Source organism: Cicer arietinum, chromosome 6, assembly GCF_000331145.2.
Source record: "Cicer arietinum cultivar CDC Frontier isolate Library 1 chromosome 6, Cicar.CDCFrontier_v2.0, whole genome shotgun sequence".
Classification (NCBI taxonomy): domain Eukaryota; kingdom Viridiplantae; phylum Streptophyta; class Magnoliopsida; order Fabales; family Fabaceae; genus Cicer; species Cicer arietinum.
This window is the reverse complement of record NC_021165.2, coordinates 18,888,334-18,908,323: the sequence shown is the minus strand read 5'-3', so window position 1 is coordinate 18,908,323 and position 19,990 is coordinate 18,888,334. Positions and strand designations below refer to the sequence as shown.

The window sequence follows — 19,990 nt, the reverse complement described above, 5'->3', positions numbered from 1 at the left end:
CCCATTGTTCTTTTTAGCTCGGTTGGTTAGAGCGTCAAACCCTAATGGCTTGTGGAAAGGGTTATAGAACCCTAATAAATTTTTTTTTATTGATCTACTAAAAATAAACGAAAAGCTACAAAGAAAGGGTAAAGCAGAATTTGGACACGGAAAATCTCACTGAATATTGGAATGTTAGAAAAGATAAACTATAATTATATTCCCTAATTGTTGGGAACTCGACAGCGGAATAGAGGCGGGATCGTTCAATGAGGATCGAAATAGGCTCTAGATACCATGTTAACAATGAAAAGAGGAAGAAAGAGGAAGAAGAGAAAACAACCACTCTAGGGTTTCATATCATATAATAAACAAAAACTGAAGTTAATAGGGTTACAATGAGTATATATAGAGGAAAATAGAAAATATCTAAAATACCCTTACTACTAATATATAATAATATTATCTAATAGAGTTAATTGGTAGTAATGTATATATGTCGTATTAAATACAAAATAATTTAAAAAAAAAGTAATTAAGGTTATAATGTAAATTAAAATAGACGAGGGAGTATAATTAAGTAATTTGTTGTTGTAAAACATTTGCAGCTGATAAGATTGGTCCAGTCGTACTTTACCGAGGCTAAATGGTTCAATAGCAAATATATACCGACGGTGGAAGAGTACGTGGCTAACGGAATAGTAACTTCTGTTAACTATCTACTCACAGCAATATCTTTCATCGGAATGGGGTCCATTGCTACACAAGAGACTTTCCGATGGTTAACCAATCGTCCCAAAATTGTTAGTGCTTCATGCATCATCGGTAGACTCGTGAATGATCTTCTTTCCAACGAGGTAATCAAATGATCAATTTCCTTTCTTCTTAAACTAATTTTATTCTAAATTTGGGTTAATTAGTTTGAGCAGAAGAGAGGACATGTTGCCTCTGCTATTGAGTGTTACATGAAACAATATGGTGTGTCCAGAGAAGATGCAATTAATGAAATTTCAAGACAAGTGACAAATGCTTGGAAGGATATCAATGAGAATCTTCTTCATCCTATTCAAGTTCCAAAGCCTCTCCTTATCAGAGTTCTCAACTTGACACGTGCGATTGATGTCATGTACAAAGAAGAAGATGGCTACACTCACTCCCTTCGATTGACAAAGAATTACATTCAATCTATCATGTTGAATCCATGTCAAATATGACAAAATTACGGACTTCTTTGCACTACAAATTTCTTTTCATCAAACATTCAAATAATTAATGTATTTTGACTAAACTATTAACTTTTATAAAATACATAACTATAATAATTAAATAATTTTAAGTATATTAGATTTTTTTATATAAATTACAATTATCTTTTACTTGAGTTTATATATTTAAAATATTTAATAATTTTACATTGTCATCACTATTAAATTGAAAAAGTAGAAATATAAACAATACAAAGTGTAATTTTAAATTATGTGAGTGTATTAAGTATATAGAAAATGTGAATAAGTGGTGAATGCAATTAGAACTATAAAATTATATGGAGACTTAAATAAAAATAATAATATTATCAAAAGAATTTCTCATCACTATTTCTGGCTGTCAATAGGAAAATAAGAGAGTCTGGTGGTTGATCCAACAATATGTATGAAATATTTGTCATGCATTTTTATATGTATCATTAAATAAAGTTGTATGCCATTTACAACATTGTTTTGGTATTTAGGAATACCTCAATTCGAATGAAAACTATGGCAGGCTTAAAGAAAGAGAATAAGTCCGTGAAAGTAAATTAATGGTGTAGTTGCTATAAAAGGGCTTAATGTGTCTTGATGTGCTTGCTATCTTTATGTAGTATCTATTAATTGTCTTTCTTGGGTGTTTGGATTTGTCTGCTATTTATGTGTAACAAGTTTCACACGATTTTTTATTTATTTATCAGATTTAATTTGTACCAGAATGAGACCTACGTGTTATGTGAGTTAGCTTAAGAATTTTGTGTGTGTTTTTTAAATTTTCTTTTTAATTATTTAAAATTTATATATTGTTTGTATATCTAATTTATAATTATTTACAGAAATATAATATTTGTGACGTTAACTTGCAGCCACCAAAATCCACCAATTTTATTTTATATTGCAATGAACAATCATACGAACCAAGTATATATATATATATATACATTTTTATTATAAAATTACATAAATTCTTTTTGAAAGTAATATTAATACATATTTATATTAGTTCAGATTAATTTATACTTTTTTTTATTTATTGTATTGTTGAGCATAAAATAGATGTAAATTTACATATATGAACATAAAATAGAATATATATATATATATATATATATATATATGAAAATGACATCATCTAAATTTTTAATTTGATTTTAGTATTTTATGTGATTTTTCTATATTTATTTCATCTCATTAGTGTTACGAAAAATTCTAAAATTTATATTAGAACTACAAATAAATTCAATGCAATTAATTTTGATATAATAGGAAACATGTATAAGTAAATATACATGTTTAATTAATCGGGTAAATTTTTAATATGCTATATATAAGTGAGGTCCATGTTTCTTGTTTGAATAAGAGAAACACACGAACTAATCCATAAACGTACAAAAAAATAAACATAACAACCTTCAAATAAATTATTTTGTTGAAAAAATTTACTAACAAATTATTTAAGTTAGAATATACATAATGAATTATAAAATATATAAAATTATCGAGCTTAATTCATGTATCTTATACTTTTTTAATTGACATACCAATCTCTTTGTACTACCTTAGTGCTACTCTTACTTGAGAGTTACGATTAATATTAATTAAAAAATAATAATTAATATTATATTGAAATTTGAACAAATTATTTATTTTAAAATTTTGCAAATAATAAAAGATTATTTTAAAGTGTCATACGAAATTGTTATATCTAATTTTATTATAAAAAAAAAAAAAACTTTGTTACAATTAGATTGAGCCTCAAACTATAATTAAATATAAAAAAATACTAATAAATGCACTAATCACATTCATTCAGAAAATATTATTTTAAAAATAAAGATTTAATTATAGTTTTGGTCTCTCTATTTTAGTTGAATTACGAAAATAGTTCCTCCATTTTATTTATCCTCAGTTTGATCTCCAAACAGAATTTTGGTCCAAAATTTGATGAAGTGTTATTTTTTTAAGTCCAAAATTTGAGGTATACTGTTGCTTAAGTAAGTGCAAAAAAATAATAGTTCATCAAGTTTTGAACTAAAATTTTGTTTGAGAGACCAAAACTGAAGAGCAATAAAATAAGATGACTATTTTCATAATTTAACTAAAATAGGAGACTAAAACTACAATTAAACAAAAAATAAAATAAAACATTCAACACTTTAAAAATTTAAAAAGTGATTTTTATTTCATTCCATGTTTTAGTTTCTCCCTAGATGCACTTTGGCATACCCAAAAAATTAAAAACTAAAACCCGAACTTCACTTCTGTGTAATAGGTCAATCATGCTCGTGGATACAATTATTTGTTTGAAACATACTTTTGATTTGGGTTGTTAACGCTCTGTACCTATTGGGCTTTCTAATGAACTCAAATATTAAATATAATGAAATTATTTGACATTGATTTTAATTAAAATATAGAAAAAATATTAATTTAAAATTCAACATTTTAAAAATATGGGTACGAAGGAGTTGTCCAATATGGTCCTTGATTAAGGTGGACTTCGGTTGCATTTTTGTATTTATGAAATTCATTTTTAAATATAATATTAACAAAATATAATATTTTCTCTTTTATTTATGAAATTCATTTTTAAATAAAAATCGTAAAAGTTTATCTTTAGACCTTTTTCCAGAGGTATTTAGACACACAGGTTTCAAAATAATATATGGAATCAAAATAATGCATACTTATATAAAATTTCAAACATTAAAACTTATTCCATATATTATATAAAATATCATTTTTAAAATTTAATAAAAGTGATTTAGATATAAAATACTTATAAAAATCAATAATATATATATATATATATATATATATATAATTTATGAATTAAATATTAATAGATAACTATAATACAAATGTATAAGAAAATTTTTATAAACAAATTGATACAATAATAAATTTATAAAATTTTAATAAAAACACAGTACCAAATTGATATGAAAATGCTTAATATTTTTATATTTTTAATGAATCTTTTGCAAGGCACGAGTAGTTATAATAGTTTTATAATATCAATTGTGTTATTAAACTTTGTAATACTTAAAAAAAATTATAAATAAATAAATTTAAAAATACTCTTTATAACTAAGTACGTAGCTTTTATATTTATTTTATATGAATTATTTTTTAAAATAATTGTCAAACAAAAAATTATTGTATATACACCATAAAATATAAGATATTACACATGTACAAGATCTTATTGATTGAATCACCCGAACTAAACAAATTGATAATTAATATTATTTTACATTTTTATGTTTCAAGATATATTTAATAAATGTTTACATCATAGTATTTACTATATATTGAATAAAAATAAATAAAAAAAGAATAAATATAATTATATATTAGAGATATATTGGTAAAAAAATATTATTTATACAGTTGCAAATTTAAAAATATCTTATAAATTGGGATAAGACATAAGTCATTTAATAGATTGTGAAACATGTTGACCAATAAAAATAAAAGTAATTTAGAAAACATATTTTTTAAGAAAAACACCTTGTTATAATAATAATTTAAAAAAGGTAAAATCCTTGACCACAAGAGATTTTATGTGCCTTTTAGCTTAACGGCAAGTAAAATTCACAACTCTTGTACGTGCTATGAGGAACTAGCCTAAAGGAACAAAAAAATGCCAACCGCGTTGTCCTCTGCTTCCAGCCTCGTAGAGACGGAGTTTCAGTCACCGCTCTTGCCGCCGGATGATGAAGCCATACCGGAGAAACAGTGCATCGACGAGATGTTGCAGAACTATTGCGGGGAGTTTGGGCGGTGGCAGCAGAAGCACTTTGTATTGACGAGTCTCGCGTGGGCATTGGAAGCATTCCACACTATGGTCATGATATTCGCCGACCGTGAACCGGAATGGAGGTGTCTTGACGGTGTTGCCGGTTTGGGTTGCGACTCTGGAGGTAAGAGTGTGTGCAAATTTGAACCGGGTTCGTGGGAATGGGTCGGAGGGACGGGTTCTTCGACGGTCGCAGAATGGGGTTTAGTTTGTGCTGATAAGTTTAAGGTTGGACTTGTTCAAGCCGTCTTTTTTGCCGGCTGTATGATCGGTTAGTTATTTTTCTCTCTCTCTCTCTAAGTTTACTGTTTCTCTCTACAAGCGCCCCAATCACACTTAACATGCATGTTTTTGTCATGCTTTCGAATGTGAAAAAAATATCTATCGTTTGAAATGTAATTTTCATCTACCTAAATCAGCAATTTTGGATTTTCTTTTTTAAAAAATATTATATTTGGTCATCTCTTCATTTGAGATTAAAGTTTGATGATATGGCAATAATTATAAGCTTATTTTTTTAAAGGATTAAGATTTTTTTTTTTCTCTTTCATTTTTTATTCATGCTGTGAAAATGATATATAAAAAAAAATTACTCATTTTAGTTTTTGTATATAAATTCATAAAAACGATTTTTGTATGTATCATTCTCACACTATAAGAGAAAAAATTCTAATTGGTTTTGAAAAACCGAGCAAGAATTTAAGTTTGGACCAATATATTAATTAGGGGTTTCTAAAATGCACAACAAAATAGGTTTTTGGCAGTAAGTTTAATGGTTGAAATTTGTTTTTAAAATATGAATTTTTAATTTAATTTTAAATAATTTAATACCACTTGAATAATTTCTAAAAAAAATCAATTTTTTTTTTTAAATTACAATTCTTTACTTAAAAATATCTAAAAATAAACAAAATTATATTGATTGATAAATATCTAAATTATTTTGTAAGTTGTGTAGGTGCTGGAATATTTGGTCACCTATCAGATTCATTTCTAGGAAGAAAAGGGTCTCTCACTGTGGTGTGCATCTTAAACACCATCTTCGGCAACTTAACAGCATTCTCCCCTACTTACTGGTCCTACTTCACCTTCCGCTTCCTCACCGGCTGCAGCACAGGAGGCGTCGGCCTCTGCGCCTTCGTCCTCGCCACAGAGCCCGTTGGTCCCTCAATGCGTGGCGCTGCCGGCATGTCCACCTTCTATTTCTTCTCCTCAGGCATTGCTTTCCTCTCAGGTATAGCATATATCTTCCCAACATGGCGTCAACTATACATAGCCTCCTCTATTCCATCTCTCTTATTCCTCCTCTTTGTCCTCCCCTTCATCTCTGAGTCTCCTAGATGGTACCTTGTTCGAGGACGAATCAAAGAAGCTATGAACGTCATGAAAACTATAGCTACCTCTAACGGTAATCACCTTCCACGCCGAGTCCTTCTTACTCTCGACGAACAATCATCATCTTCATCATCATTATCACTATTGTCACAATCTTTGTCTTCATATGATAACACGGAAGACAAAGATGCTCTCACAAGCTCTCTGGTGGACGTTATCCGTTCACCAGTTACACGGGTACGGTTGATTTTAGCAATTAGCAATAATCATCAACTTGTTATGCTCGGTTGTGTATTACGGTCTAAGCTTGAACGTGGTAAACTTAGAAACAAATCTTTACCTGAATGTTATACTCAACGCGGTGGCGGAGATGCCGGCATTCATGATAACAGCGATATTGTTGGATAAGTTAGGAAGGAAGCCATTGACAATAGGGACATTATGGTTTAGTGGATTTTTTTGTTTTGCGGGGAGTTTGATGAGAAATAAGGGGGTGTGGAAAGGAGTGAAAATGGTGTGTGGAATATTGGGAATATTTGGAATGGCAGGGACTTACAACTTGCTTTTTATTTACACGGCAGAGTTGTTTCCAACTGTTGTTAGGAATGCTGCACTTGGGTGTGCTACACAGGCAGCACAAATGGGTGCTATATTGGCACCGATTGCTGTCGTTTTGGGTGGATCGTGGCCGTTTGCTCTGTTTGCTCTCTGTGGAATAGTTGCTGGGGTTTTTGCGTTTTATCTGCCTGAGACACTGAATCAACCACTCTATGATACACTCATTGGAATGGAGGCGGACCAAAATCGTACCTCTGCTACTGCTACAGTATGACTCTCATTGAAATAGGATATATCTTTTTCTTCCTTTACTCATATTTCGTTTTAATTGTTCTTAATATAAACTTTGGTTGTGTAAATTTTGAGTTTTACATTATTTGTTGTTATACATGTCATTTTGTTGGAATGTCTATGTAGCCTGTGTCTTTTAATTGATTTTCTCTATATTATTGTAATATATTATGGCTTTGTTCTTTTTAAAATGTGATATATAACTTTTGTCAAAAACTATGAATAATTTATTTCAGAACAAATTAAATGTGCAGATACAACAATATCAGTGCCAACTAATGTTGCGACACTAGGTAAAAAATCAACTTATATTTTACATTATATTTTTTACGAGTAAAATATGAGTACTTCTGTAAGTGATACAGGATTACATTAATTTAATTACAAGATGGCACCTTAACAATATTCTTACCTAGGCAGCATATATTAATATATAATTTACATCATCGCATATAAAAAATCAATATTCAGAACATGAATGGCGTTGGAGAGAAAGCTGGCATAATTGTAGGCACGGGAGATGATGACCTGCAATTTATACCAAAAATCAAGTCAGTTAGTGACACTACATTCAATGAAAATCATGCTATTCAAATCATTCATAGTTTTCTTGTAAAAAAAACATTCATAATTTTAACACATTATTTCATATGTATGTATAGTTAATTATTGATGTGCCTGTCAAAAAAGGTAATTAGGTAATTATTGATGTTATGTCAAAAAAAATAGTTAATTATTGCTGAAAAAGATTTAATATATAGTTATTTTAATGCAAAATTGGAACAAAAATGAAACAATAGCATAACAAAGTTATTTTTTTTATTTCAGAATAAAAAAATAAACAAAAAACCTACCCAATATTGAATTGACCAAATTAACTCCGCTCCACTTAACAAATGACAAACCAGATTTAGAAAATCTTATTTTGTACATTACTATATAATTCTCCTTGTTTTTAATTAAATCTTTAATCGATAAGGTTCAATAACTAACGGCCACTCAACCCTATCATCGAAACATGTTAGTTACTACCACCCAATTGACCACATAATTTAACTAATACTAGTAACTAAAATATTGTATTTATTTTTATAATAAAATATATAATTTTGTTTGTGTTCAATAATATTTATTTAGAATTGTGACTGTCTAACTATTTCTAATTTTTTATTTGTCGAAGCAATCTCGTGTAGTATTTTCTATACATAAGTCAACAGCATAAACTCTCGTGTAATATTGTCTACAGAAAGTCAACTGCATAAATAACGCCTTCAAACAAAGTGATACATACCTACTTGGAAAATTTGAACATGGCCAGTGTTTTATACTTGAAAAAACTCTAATAAAATCAATAAATTTTCGATTTTATTAGTACTTTACGAATTTACAATTCTAAATTAGTTATCTTAAATAATAAAATTCCGAATATGTATGAGTAGCCATATTTATTAGTTAAAAAAGTAAATTTGTGTTTTAATGTTGTTTTTGAAGACAACTACTATACCTCATATATGAACACGTTGGTTTCTACTAATTTATTTTCATCTATCATAAATATTGAGTTATTTAAAAATATTTTTAATTTATTATGAAAATATAATGTTGAATTATTTATCGCAACACATTGTTTTCAGAAAAACTATTATTAGCGTCTTGTGCCAAAGAATAAAAAATAGTAGATATTTTTGGTTGAATGCATCTTTTTTTTTTTATAGTTGTTTTCTTAAGGAGTGGATTTAATTTAAGTCATTTGTTAACATGAATCTTATTTTTTTTTCATTAGTATTTCTAAAGACAGCAGTAGATTAATTGGTTTACAAATTAATTTTGGAGAATTAGTTAAACCTAATATGTAGTCCAGTTTGTGACAATGAATTAGATTAAATATTATGTTTATCTTTTTCCATGTAATAAATAATATATTGAAAATATAAATTAAATATTTTTTAAAGTGTAAACTATTAAAATCTTTTAAATCGTTGATAATCGTTGTATAGGGAGATAGTAATTGATTAAATATCGAAAAGCATATAATAACTGACCCTTGATAAACGTCGCTGTAGCTACGGCGATAAACCTTTGTGGCACCGCGGGCGGAAGTCTTCTTCTTCGCCTCCCTTCCGGGGGTAATCGTGGCGGCTTTCGGCGGCACGACGACGTCCTCTGAGATCGGTCCTAGCGAAGGCCTCCAATCCGGCGCGCCAGCCTTCCTCTGCTTCTTACGAAATCGAGTCCGAGAAGACGCAGAGGCAACAGAAACAACCGGCGCCGGAACTAGCCACCTGTCTTCATCCTCGGCCAGAACTGAAGATTCCGACGCACGCTTTTCGGGCGTGGCACAACAAGAAACGAACTCCAATAAAAACCTCATCCGGTTCCTTAATTATTTACAGTTTATTTGGAAGGAAACGGAAAGAGGGGAAAGGAATTCGAAACTAGATAGCGAATAGGCTATGAAAGAAAGAGGAGAAGGTGATGGAAACGAGTTCCATTGAAGATTTAAAAATTGAGTAAAGATGATTCTGAATTTGTATTTGAATCTCCGGGTTTCCCTTGAGAATACTGTACTATTTTTATAGAGGGTGAGAGAGAAGCCACGCAATGCATAGCGAATAGCGATAGAATGTATCTCCTCAAAAATCATTTGTCGATATCCGTTTCCTCGTTGCACTATGCCCTACCATTTTATCCTTATTACAATAATACCATTCTTCCACCAAGCCAATGTGGCCCAGTATAGTGGACCTGATTTCATATTTATGTAAAAGCTAATTTAATCTTGAAACCCGACAATTGATCTTTTTAGTCCAATGTTTCTCTTACAATATAGATTTTGTTTGTAAAATTTTAAATTTTTTTTTTGAGAGAAACATAAAAAATAATTAATAGATTTAAAGTAATAAAGATTTTTTAGACAAATTTTAAAAAATTATTTTTTTTAAACAAATTTGATTTTTTTTTTAATCAAAAAAGTTTCAAGAAAATTTTTTGTAAATCAAATTTTATCTTGAAAAATTTATTTAATAGAAAAAATCAGAAATTAAATTTAAAAAATTTAGTCTATAAACTTCACTTAATTACAAAATTTTATGGCTTTTTAACTTTAAGAACTTCTCTATTGTGAGATTTTTTTAATTATGAATTTTTTTACCCTTTTAAAATATAGATTTAGAGTCAGTAATTAATAGATTTATAAAATTAACACTTATACTGATATATCATGTTCATCGATATTAAAAATAATAAATAATCTTTATGGTTGGGCGGATTGACAACACAAAAATTAAAAGGCTGTTTGTTTTGTTTAAATTTTTTTTTTTTGTTGAAATATGTGATTATTTTATTGATAAATTTTTGAAGTAAATTATTATTGTAAAGATAAATTAATTTAAGTGCTAATTGATAAATATATATTTTTTAAAATAATAAGAACTGTTTTCTAATATTTTCATTTTTTGGAAATTTCTGATTTATGGATATTTACGGAATATCGTGTCACGTGAGTTTGGGATTAGATGTTGGATTATATTATGAAACCGACACATCTATTTTCAAGCCTGCAGTAAAACTGCATTAAAATAACGGGTACCTGAATATTTTCAATGAAATAAGTGAGAAAAAATTTATAACAATGTGCACATTATGCAATTTAAGTGATCTCTTCTAGACAATAAAATATAATATAACTAAATATCTTAAAAATTTGCTAATTTTCTTTAATTTTTGTGCAACTTTTTCGATTGAGAAATTATATAGAGTCGTAGTAGAAATAACAGTATCACACTTTAGGACTTTAATTTATTTTTGTAAAGTTTAAAGTTGTGGCATGCATGTTCAATAATTTGATGATAATCTTCATCGATCTAAAGCTACCACAACTTCTTTCGTTGCTTTAATTCTTAAGAAGATCATGCACAATCAATAATGACATGGCTGATCCATAAATTTATAGATTTAAAGTAAAATTTATAATTAGACCTTCTAAAAATTAATAATAATAAAATAAGAGGTCTTTTAGATTTAATTATTTTTATAATATTTTTTATGGAAACAATATTAAAAACTTATAAATGAATATTAATTAAATACATTCACATGATTGAGTATTCACTATAAGAAAATGGACATTTTTTATGAAAATGTTGATATTTAAATTTTGTTTGTCCTTTTCTTTTATTATTCACAAAATAAATAATTAAAAAACATGTTTTGTACTTTTTACTCTAACTTTTTATCTTTTTTATATTTCAATATATGATTTTCATTTAATTTTTCGTATGATATCCGCTTCTTAATGAAAAGATATATATGTTAGATTTTTTATGTATTTTTATTTTTTAGTTTTTTTTAGTTTAATAATATGGTAATAAAAAAAAATAATTCTAAATTTTTTAATTTTTATTTAATAGAAAATAAAATGAAGTTAAATATAAAATTAATAAATATGAGATTTTTTGAAATAAATTAAATATGAATTATTTTGATTTGATTGATTTATATTTAATATGATTTTTGGTATTTGAGAAAAGTTTTTAAAATAAAAAATAAAACTTAACGATTCAACTTAATTCGTCATAATGGTAGACATTTATTTCTAAAAATTATGTAATCCTAATTTGTTAATATAAATAAGAGTGTCATGAGACTCTCACATAAAAGAGAATGATGAGAAATTAAAAAATATCGACTAGTTTTAGGTGCTTGAATCCGCCCATCAGAAAGTCAATACTCTATTGCGTTATTTTTATACAACATTCTAATCACTCATTTTAGAAAAAGCATTCTTACACGATATTCTCTATAATCATCCACTTCAACTCACACTAAAAAATAAGAGAAAGAATAAACACATTGTTTGAAGGAGACAACTATAGTTCATAAATTAAGTATAAATTTTAATATTTTCTATATATTATGCTTAGCCAAAATAAACAACTACTTGTCAATTTTAATTTTTATACAAAAGACGCACCTCCTAAATTGATGCAGCACGTAAAGAATAAAATTTGTTTTAGAAAAATAGATATATTTTTCTTTGATTTATTACCCTACTATATGATAATCATTTTTGTTTCTCATTTATCCTTATTAACCCATCAGTTTAATAATAAATAATAAATAAAATTAATTAACTCTCTCTCTCATTTTATAAAAATTAAATTGTTATATAATTAATTTTTATTCATAATATTCATAGTAAAATTATTATTGACATAAATGAATTGTCATTTGAATATTCATTAACATAATAATCAAAATCGCAAGTATTACTTTTATAAAACTTTTATAAATTATAGCAAAATTATATATTAATGGTGTAATGTCCATAGGTAAAAATCAAATGTTTAAAGTAAAAGATAAAAATTTGTCACTATACCTATAGCAACTATGAAATCCATAGATAATGAGTAATTATATACTACGGGAAAAGAGAAAGAAAAAAAACTCAAGTGGTATAGATAATTTTGAAAATGTCTATAATTTTATATATTTATTTATAAATTTTTACTATTACTAAAAAGGTAAAATTTCTTATAGTGGTTTTATTATTTAATTAATTAGTACTAAAATTAGAGAGTAAAATTTATTACTAAAAATTAATATAATTAATTAAATCAAAAATATAAAATTGGGACTAAAAATATTTGAGGCCGCAGCATCGCTTACCTCCCCTTAACCCGGTCATAATTAATTGAGTTTATACTATACCTTAATTACATACAACTTAAATAAAATAATAACTAAACGGTTTTAAATTTGTGTTGATAGAAGTTCTAGTAAAAGTAGATAAAATAATTAAAATAATATTTTAAGATAGATTATTAAAATTATTTTTTATTTGAGTTTTTTTTAATTTAAAAAATATATATTATAGTAACAAATAAAATATTATAAATTCATTTTTAAGAAAATTTTAAACAAACTACCAATATCCTCGATCAATAAGTTTTTATCTCGGTAGGTAGATATTAAAAAGAGAAATAGCAGTAGTTAATGAAATTAATCATCGACATTTTTTTTTACTTGACAAAGAGAAGAAATGATATATATATATTTTTTTTAAAGAATACTGGCCATGTTAATGGGATTTAGTTGTAAATAAATGGAAGTGATGAATGAAGGTGTGTTTTTATGAACAAATTAACAATCAATTTTGGTTATTGAGTATTACATAAGAATTCGCACTTAGAAAGGGCCTTCGACAAGGGGATTCGGTGACTCCTTTCTTATTTTGATATCATTTGAAGGTTCTTAGAAAAAAATTACAGCAAAGGCTCTTAAATTGCCAAAACAGTTGCAACCCCATCTATTTATAAATTAAATCTTAAGCATTAGTAAGGTATATGAAGTCTAAATTTGCATGCATTGAAAGGTCTGGTTATTGAGCCCCAATTAGTTAGTAAGGGTCTCAAATATTTTAATTTTTTTACGGTATAATAAAATAAGTGATTTAAAAAAAAAAATTATATTTATAATTTTTATAAAATTATGATATTTTTAAATTTAATTCTTAAATTTTTTAATTTAATTCTTAAATTTTTTAATTTATTTTAATTTTATAGATATTAAAATATCATTTTTTCACAGTTTATTTTTTAAAATAGAGATTAAAACTGAATAAAATAAATTTAAAGACTAAAAAATTTGACATCTTTTTATAGAAACTAAAATAAATTTTATAAAATTTATTTTATCAATTTTGTAATTATTAAAATTATAATTTTAATTACAGATCCAATTTTTAAAATTATAAACATAATTCTAAAATATTTAAATGATCCAGTGTAATAACAATGTAAAACACTCTCATATTTATTATTTTAAAAATAATTATCTTACATCTCAATTATTTTTAAAACATCAAATAATTAACGTATACTATTAGTGTCATATAAAGGAAATTTTAGGTCCGTATTTGTTTTGTATTTTACTACCAATTAAAATAATTCTTTGCATTTTAGAGAGACGATTCTCTTTAGAGATTCCATTCTCATTCAGTAGTGGGACGTTTGATTTGATAACTATGACAAAGACGCACGGCCGGTCCAGATCAAACAAAGCTGGTAAAGTTATATTTGTCTTTCAAAAAATAATTAATTTTCTATATATATTTACGTCTAAAAAAAATTAAATAATAAAATAAATAAAAAACAATATAATTATAGAAAGATACAACTATTGATATATTGAATTAAATATCTATATTTTAAAAATAAAAAATTTAAATTTAAATAAAATCATAATAAAATATTATTATTAATATTTAAAAAAATCTATTTATTTTATGAGCTTCGGTTTTCTTGGTCGTGCGAATATTTCCTCTTACGAAAACTCGTTTGTTTGTTTCTTTGCCAAGTTCCCGAGAAGAACAATGACATACCTGGAGCAGAGAAACCCACATAAATCTTGTATAGCAAAATTTGTCTTACATTCAGATGAAGTTGAAGCCGCTGAGAAACGAAAACGCATTTAATTTCGTCATTTTCTTAGTTCCCTTCATGCATATGATACCATTTCAATAACGAATTTATTGGTCCAAATTTGGTGTCACCTTGCAGTTGGAATGAAAAATATCCACTGTTTGGTTACTCTCAAATTATTTGATGACATAAATTTGCTTCGTGTTACTTGGTCAACAGGGCATTACTCTCACACCATTAGTACATTTTTGAATTGCTTTCATGGGCCTTTATTAATTTTAGTCCAAGTGTGATGTTAATAATTGTTGGATGACACCAAGACTTGCTTCGAGAAATCTTAGGATGCCAAACGTATTTTATTTGTAAACTTCCATTTTTCATAGAAAATATGGTGTGTCAAGGTTTGATTGGCCAATCAAAGACATCTCTGATGTATCAGCTCGTGATTAAGCATTTTTGTTGTTGGATTTAGCACTTGATAGAAGATGAAAGGACGTTAAGAAAACAGAGAAAGTGAGACAGTTAATTGGGTAAACAAAAATTGAAAATGTTCGGAAAATTTTATACAAATGGATATGAATATGTAAAAAAATGGATTACAGACAAATTTTTACTTATACACTGAACTGTATAATATAAGTAAAATTAATTCATATTTTTTAGAATAAAATATAAATCTAAATAAAAAATTATTTTTTATTTAATGATAATATTTTTAAATTATTACTTTTAAAAGAAAAAACTGATAATTGTAGAAGCGTCACAAAAAAGAAAGATATTATTATAACTATATTCTTTTCGACCTCGGATAATGATATAGACTTCAATAATCATATAAAGCATCTGAACAAAATATTAATAAAAAAATTAAAAAGAAAAGAACTTGAATAATTATCCAATAATTCAATCAAGTAAAATAGTAAGCAATTTCCTCAATCAAAACATTATTAGAAAAACAATAAAATATAACTACGATGAAGAAAACAATATCATGCAAAAAAATTACTTAACTCAAAGGAAAAACGTATGATTAAAATTAAATATAAAATAATTTTGGAAAAACAATTTGATTCGAAAAAGCATAAAAAACATTATGTAAAAGAGAGAGAAAAATATAACTTGGCGAAAAACAATCAAACCCAATAAAAGAAGGAATAGAATTCTATCAAATAACATGTATTGAAAAAATTCTAAAATTATATCAAATAAAATATATTAAAAAAAATTAAAAATAGTCGACTTTCTGAGCATTTATTACCTTCAAGAAAAATATTTGAGACCTTCAATTATATAGAGAATATTTTTCTTGACTAAAATTCGATGTTCATTCATTTAAATCGAGAAATATTACATTGATCAATAACTTTATAATTTAAAACAATTTTCTTGACTAATAGTACACAATGAAAAAATGTTCGCAAATGTGACAAAATCTAAAAAATGATAAAATTAAAATGTCTAAAATACATATGCCTTTGAAAATAATCGTAATACTAATAACATTAAAATCTTTGATTAAAATGACACTTAATCAAAGTTGATATGTCAGTCTAAACTAAAAGACAGTAAGACGACGAACAAACGCAATTTTGACTAAGACGATAAAACCATGAAAAATACAAAAGATAAATTAAATATATGTGAAAATCATTTATTTAAATAAAATAAAAGATAATTTAGAAATATAATTTCAAATAAAAAATTAATTATAAACCACCTCACTTATGTGAAAAAATAAAAAGCTATAATGATCAAAAGGTAGGAGACGAACAAAGGCGGCTAGGTCAAACTTTATGCAAGTTTTAGTTACAAACATATTACGCAATTTGTGTAGAGGATGTTAAGGTAAGACAACTGAGTAACTTGTTGCTTAAAATTTCAACAAAAAAAATCAAGCATGTTTGCTAAACCACCCTAATTGTTCACGAACTTTATCTAAAAATTGTTTGCCCCCATTCTTTCTAGATTTGGATCTTATTCTATAATATTTACCAACCATAATCTACATTTTTATTTTACATGAAGGAATTTAATGATTGAATTGTTTTGTTTGGTTGAGTTCGTTTAAAGAATTGTTTTTAGAAAATTGAGTTAGTCATGAATTCAAATTTGATTGAGTCTTGATACTGATGGAAAAACTAAATATTAGCTCATCCAAAGAGCTGTCAAATGCATCGAATGGATCGGGCCAAATTAACTTGACCCGGTCCATCGGGTCACAATGCATCATCCGGTCAAAACGGACCAGACCACTTGCTATTTGACAGAGAAAAAAAAAATTGCCACTTCCCTCATTTTCCAGTTACCAAAAACGGCAGTCAAATACAGTCACAAATTGGAAAGGCAAAATCTCTTCTCTCAAATCTCAACATCCATGCACAATCTTACCTCCATGTGATTAGTCAAAAGGCATAAACAATTAACCGATTCAACAGTATCCTCATACAAAACTACATTGAAATTTAAGAAAAATTGAGGAAGAGATGAAGAAGAATCTCTAGCAGAGTCATACAATAATTTAGGTTGAAACACAAGTGGAAGAACCTCTAGATAGATGTGAGTCAAGGTTGTGCATCGAAATTAGCTGAAGCAAAGACACTGGACTAGTGCAATATGGAGCAAGAAAGTGGTCTCCCAGCCAAGACCAACTCATGCATTAAAACCAAACAATACTACAAAAAGGGATATTTTTTCTTCTTAGACAAAAACCATATATCGTTACAAGTAGGTGTATCAGATCGAAAAGTAAACTCCATCCAAACACCGTTGTAGAAAAGTGAAGTTAATATGGAGTAAACCATAAACCATTACCACAAAATGTTCAGGGCATATCGAAGAGAAATCTTGCATTACAACATATCATAGAAGGTTATCCTCTCATATCAATAGTCTAAATATTTTGTAGATAACTTAAGACCACCAAGGCAGCATCCATGCCATTGTTTAAATAAATAATATTTTTGTGATTCGCAATGAGAAAGAGAACAAGTTCAATGGGGCACAAGAAGGTTTCTGATGAACAAGAATTAATGTCGTACATACTGTTGAGACATATTATTTACATATTGTCCAGGTGGTGGTCTTGGTCTTGCATACTCTGCAAATATAACCCAGCCATCCAAAAACTGTATAGCAAAGGGAAGCATCAGTCAGCATTATTTAAAAAGAAACTTCGGCAAGAAAAATAGAGAGCAACCATGGCATCAAATTTGTAGAAGAACATAGAAAGGTTTTCCAGACATAAACAAGACTGAGGTTATGAAAAGCTCATTAAAACAACAACCAATTGTCAACAAAACTCTCAGAAACATTAGAGTTGTAACGCCAAACAATGCATATTTAGTTGAGATTAGTAATTGATAAATGATTTACAGGTTCGGGGTGATTAAACAAATACTCATAATATTGAAGAGTTAAATCATTGAATTTCATGTGAAGAGGAGAAGGGAAAAATTGAGTTCGAATAATAGTAAATGAGATTTATGACAAACTCAAGTAAAGGTCCATGCAAACTTGTGCTTCAAGAACAGTGAATGCATTGTTGGCAATCTCAAGCAATTAGAGTTCAATCTTCTAATGTGATGTGAATATGTTGCCGTGTACCTAATTTAAGTTTATCTATTCTTCATAAATATACAAATGAAGAGACAAATCCAAGACAAAACACAAGTGAAGGACCATGCAAACTTGTGCTTCAAGAACAGTGAATGCATTGTTGGCGATGTCAAGCAATTAGAGTTCAATCTTCTAATATGATGTGAATATGATGCCGTGTAGGTAATTTCAGTTTATCTTAGGTGGTCATATTGAATTCTTATTCTGCATAAATATAAAAATGAAGAGACAAATCCAAGACAAAAATAAATACACTTCCCAGGGTTCCCATAGAGGTGCAGGTATAATAAACCTTACCTTGCCATCCATGCCTTCAATGCCCTTAGCAGCATCTTCTATAGTAGCATATTGCACAAAGCCAAACCCCTTAGAGTAACCTGAGACTCGATCAGTTACCACCCTTGCTGAAATCAGCAGATAGAAAACCATTATTGTTTCAGAGCAGATTTTCAAGACATCATTACATAACAAAAACATAGATAGCTGAACAGTACAAATGTTAAAATATGGAGAACAAACCATGAACAACTTCACCAAACTTTTGAAATTCTTCCCGCAGCCTCTCTGTTGTAGTACGTTTGCTAAGCCCTGAAAGTTTAAGCCACAACAAAAATCAACAGTCAACTGAATATTACAAGTAACAGATTGCATTGGGAAAAGGCCCTACTTTAGCAATGCAATAGACAATTTTATTTTTATATATGGAAGGGAAGGAAGAGGGGATTAAAACTTGAAAATGACAATTGTAGCACGAATAGTCTGTTGAGAGAGGAAAAAATCAAGGGGATTGAGTCTGGGAATTTGGGGAGTCAAAAACATTGCTTTGGGGCCACAAACGGTTACAGCCCTCTTTGGTGTCACCAAACCGTGTAATCTAGAGAAGGTGTGGGATAAAATGAAAATAACTAGGGCATCAAGTCAACACTACAATCAAACAATGTTACTCACTCTAATCTTTCTAGAGATTTCTGCTAACAAATATGTTCCTGTTAGACCATAGGTCTCTTTTGGGTTTGCTGATGATACTAATAAGTTCTGAGTAGACACTTGAGCATGGACTAGGGAATGTTCCTTTCTTAGAGGCTTTCTCTAGATTATATTATCTGTCTAATCTTTACTTTATACAACTACACAATTTACATAAACATAGTTAAGAACTTAAAAGCATTAAAGCCTCTCTCGTTTCTACTTATACCCATAGATTTCTCTTGCAGTACAATTAGAAGCTTTCTTATTCACAAACCAACATGGAAAAGGTTCTTTCTAAGGAAGTACTCAGGAAGCATAAAAATTACTTTTTGCAGGTGTGTAAACCTCGCAGCTGGTGTTTTTTCTTAACAAATGTGTCATATGTGTAAATCTGTCTCAGAGATAGTTAACACTAGCCATGACAATGTTGAATATACATATACATATTTAATACTAGACAAGTTATTCAGATGATTCGAAATATCCAACCACAAGGGAATAAGAGATTAATACATAGCCTATAAGTATAATGAAAGAAAAAAATATAAGATCTTGGAAAATTCGGATTTGTATAAATAAAATGAAAACCTATACTTGAAATCAAAGCTCAATAATATCAAAATATACACATTTAATTCACAGTTAGCATCTAATTAACCACAGCAACAACAACAAGGATATGTTTTGAAGAAGAGAATTGAGAAGGGAAAGACGGACCAGAGACGAAGAGGTTGGTGTTGGGCTCAGCCATCTGTCGGGCGGGAGCAGCTCCTGAA

At 27.9% G+C, this 19,990-nt stretch overlaps 4 protein-coding genes across 6 annotated transcripts in view; 2 read left to right on the top strand and 2 right to left on the bottom strand.

Annotated features, from left to right (window-relative positions):
* The window catches only part of LOC101501402 ((-)-germacrene D synthase-like), a 6,024-nt gene extending 4,770 nt beyond the window's left edge, over positions 1-1,254 (top strand). For 2 of the 3 annotated variants that reach the window (XM_073369941.1, XM_004505414.3), the window contains exons 6-7: positions 588-836; positions 900-1,254. In XM_073369941.1, coding sequence (XP_073226042.1) covers positions 588-836; positions 900-1,193 — 543 coding nt within the window. In that variant the 3' untranslated portion in view covers positions 1,194-1,254. The remainder of the gene's footprint in view (positions 1-587; positions 837-899) is intronic. The other variant, XM_027336226.2, reaches the window with a different exon arrangement.
* Positions 1,255-4,749: 3,495 nt separating this feature from the next.
* Positions 4,750-7,413, top strand: LOC101501086 (organic cation/carnitine transporter 4-like). The gene is given in 3 exon segments (XM_012717171.3): positions 4,750-5,296; positions 5,984-6,627; positions 6,629-7,413. Coding segments are annotated over 3 exon segments (1,635 nt in total). The 5' UTR covers positions 4,750-4,869; the 3' UTR covers positions 7,193-7,413.
* A 90-nt stretch (positions 7,414-7,503) lies between these two features.
* On the bottom strand, positions 7,504-9,811 carry LOC101513513 (uncharacterized). Its single transcript, XM_004505366.4, has 2 exons — positions 9,252-9,811; positions 7,504-7,737 (listed from the first exon to the last, which is right to left on the bottom strand). The coding sequence occupies exons 1-2, from the start codon at positions 9,578-9,580 to the stop codon at positions 7,677-7,679; spliced, it is 390 nt and encodes a 129-aa protein (XP_004505423.1). The 5' UTR covers positions 9,581-9,811; the 3' UTR covers positions 7,504-7,676.
* Positions 9,812-17,407: 7,596 nt separating this feature from the next.
* The window catches only part of LOC101513189 (organelle RRM domain-containing protein 2, mitochondrial), a 2,971-nt gene continuing 388 nt past the window's right edge, over positions 17,408-19,990 (bottom strand). The window contains exons 2-5 of the mRNA XM_073369648.1: positions 19,932-19,990; positions 18,765-18,833; positions 18,543-18,649; positions 17,408-17,755 (exon numbers count right to left, since the gene is read on the bottom strand). The exon at positions 19,932-19,990 is cut by the window's right edge and continues 15 nt beyond it. Of these exons, the coding sequence (XP_073225749.1) occupies positions 17,657-17,755; positions 18,543-18,649; positions 18,765-18,833; positions 19,932-19,990 (334 nt within the window). The 3' untranslated portion in view covers positions 17,408-17,656. The remainder of the gene's footprint in view (positions 17,756-18,542; positions 18,650-18,764; positions 18,834-19,931) is intronic.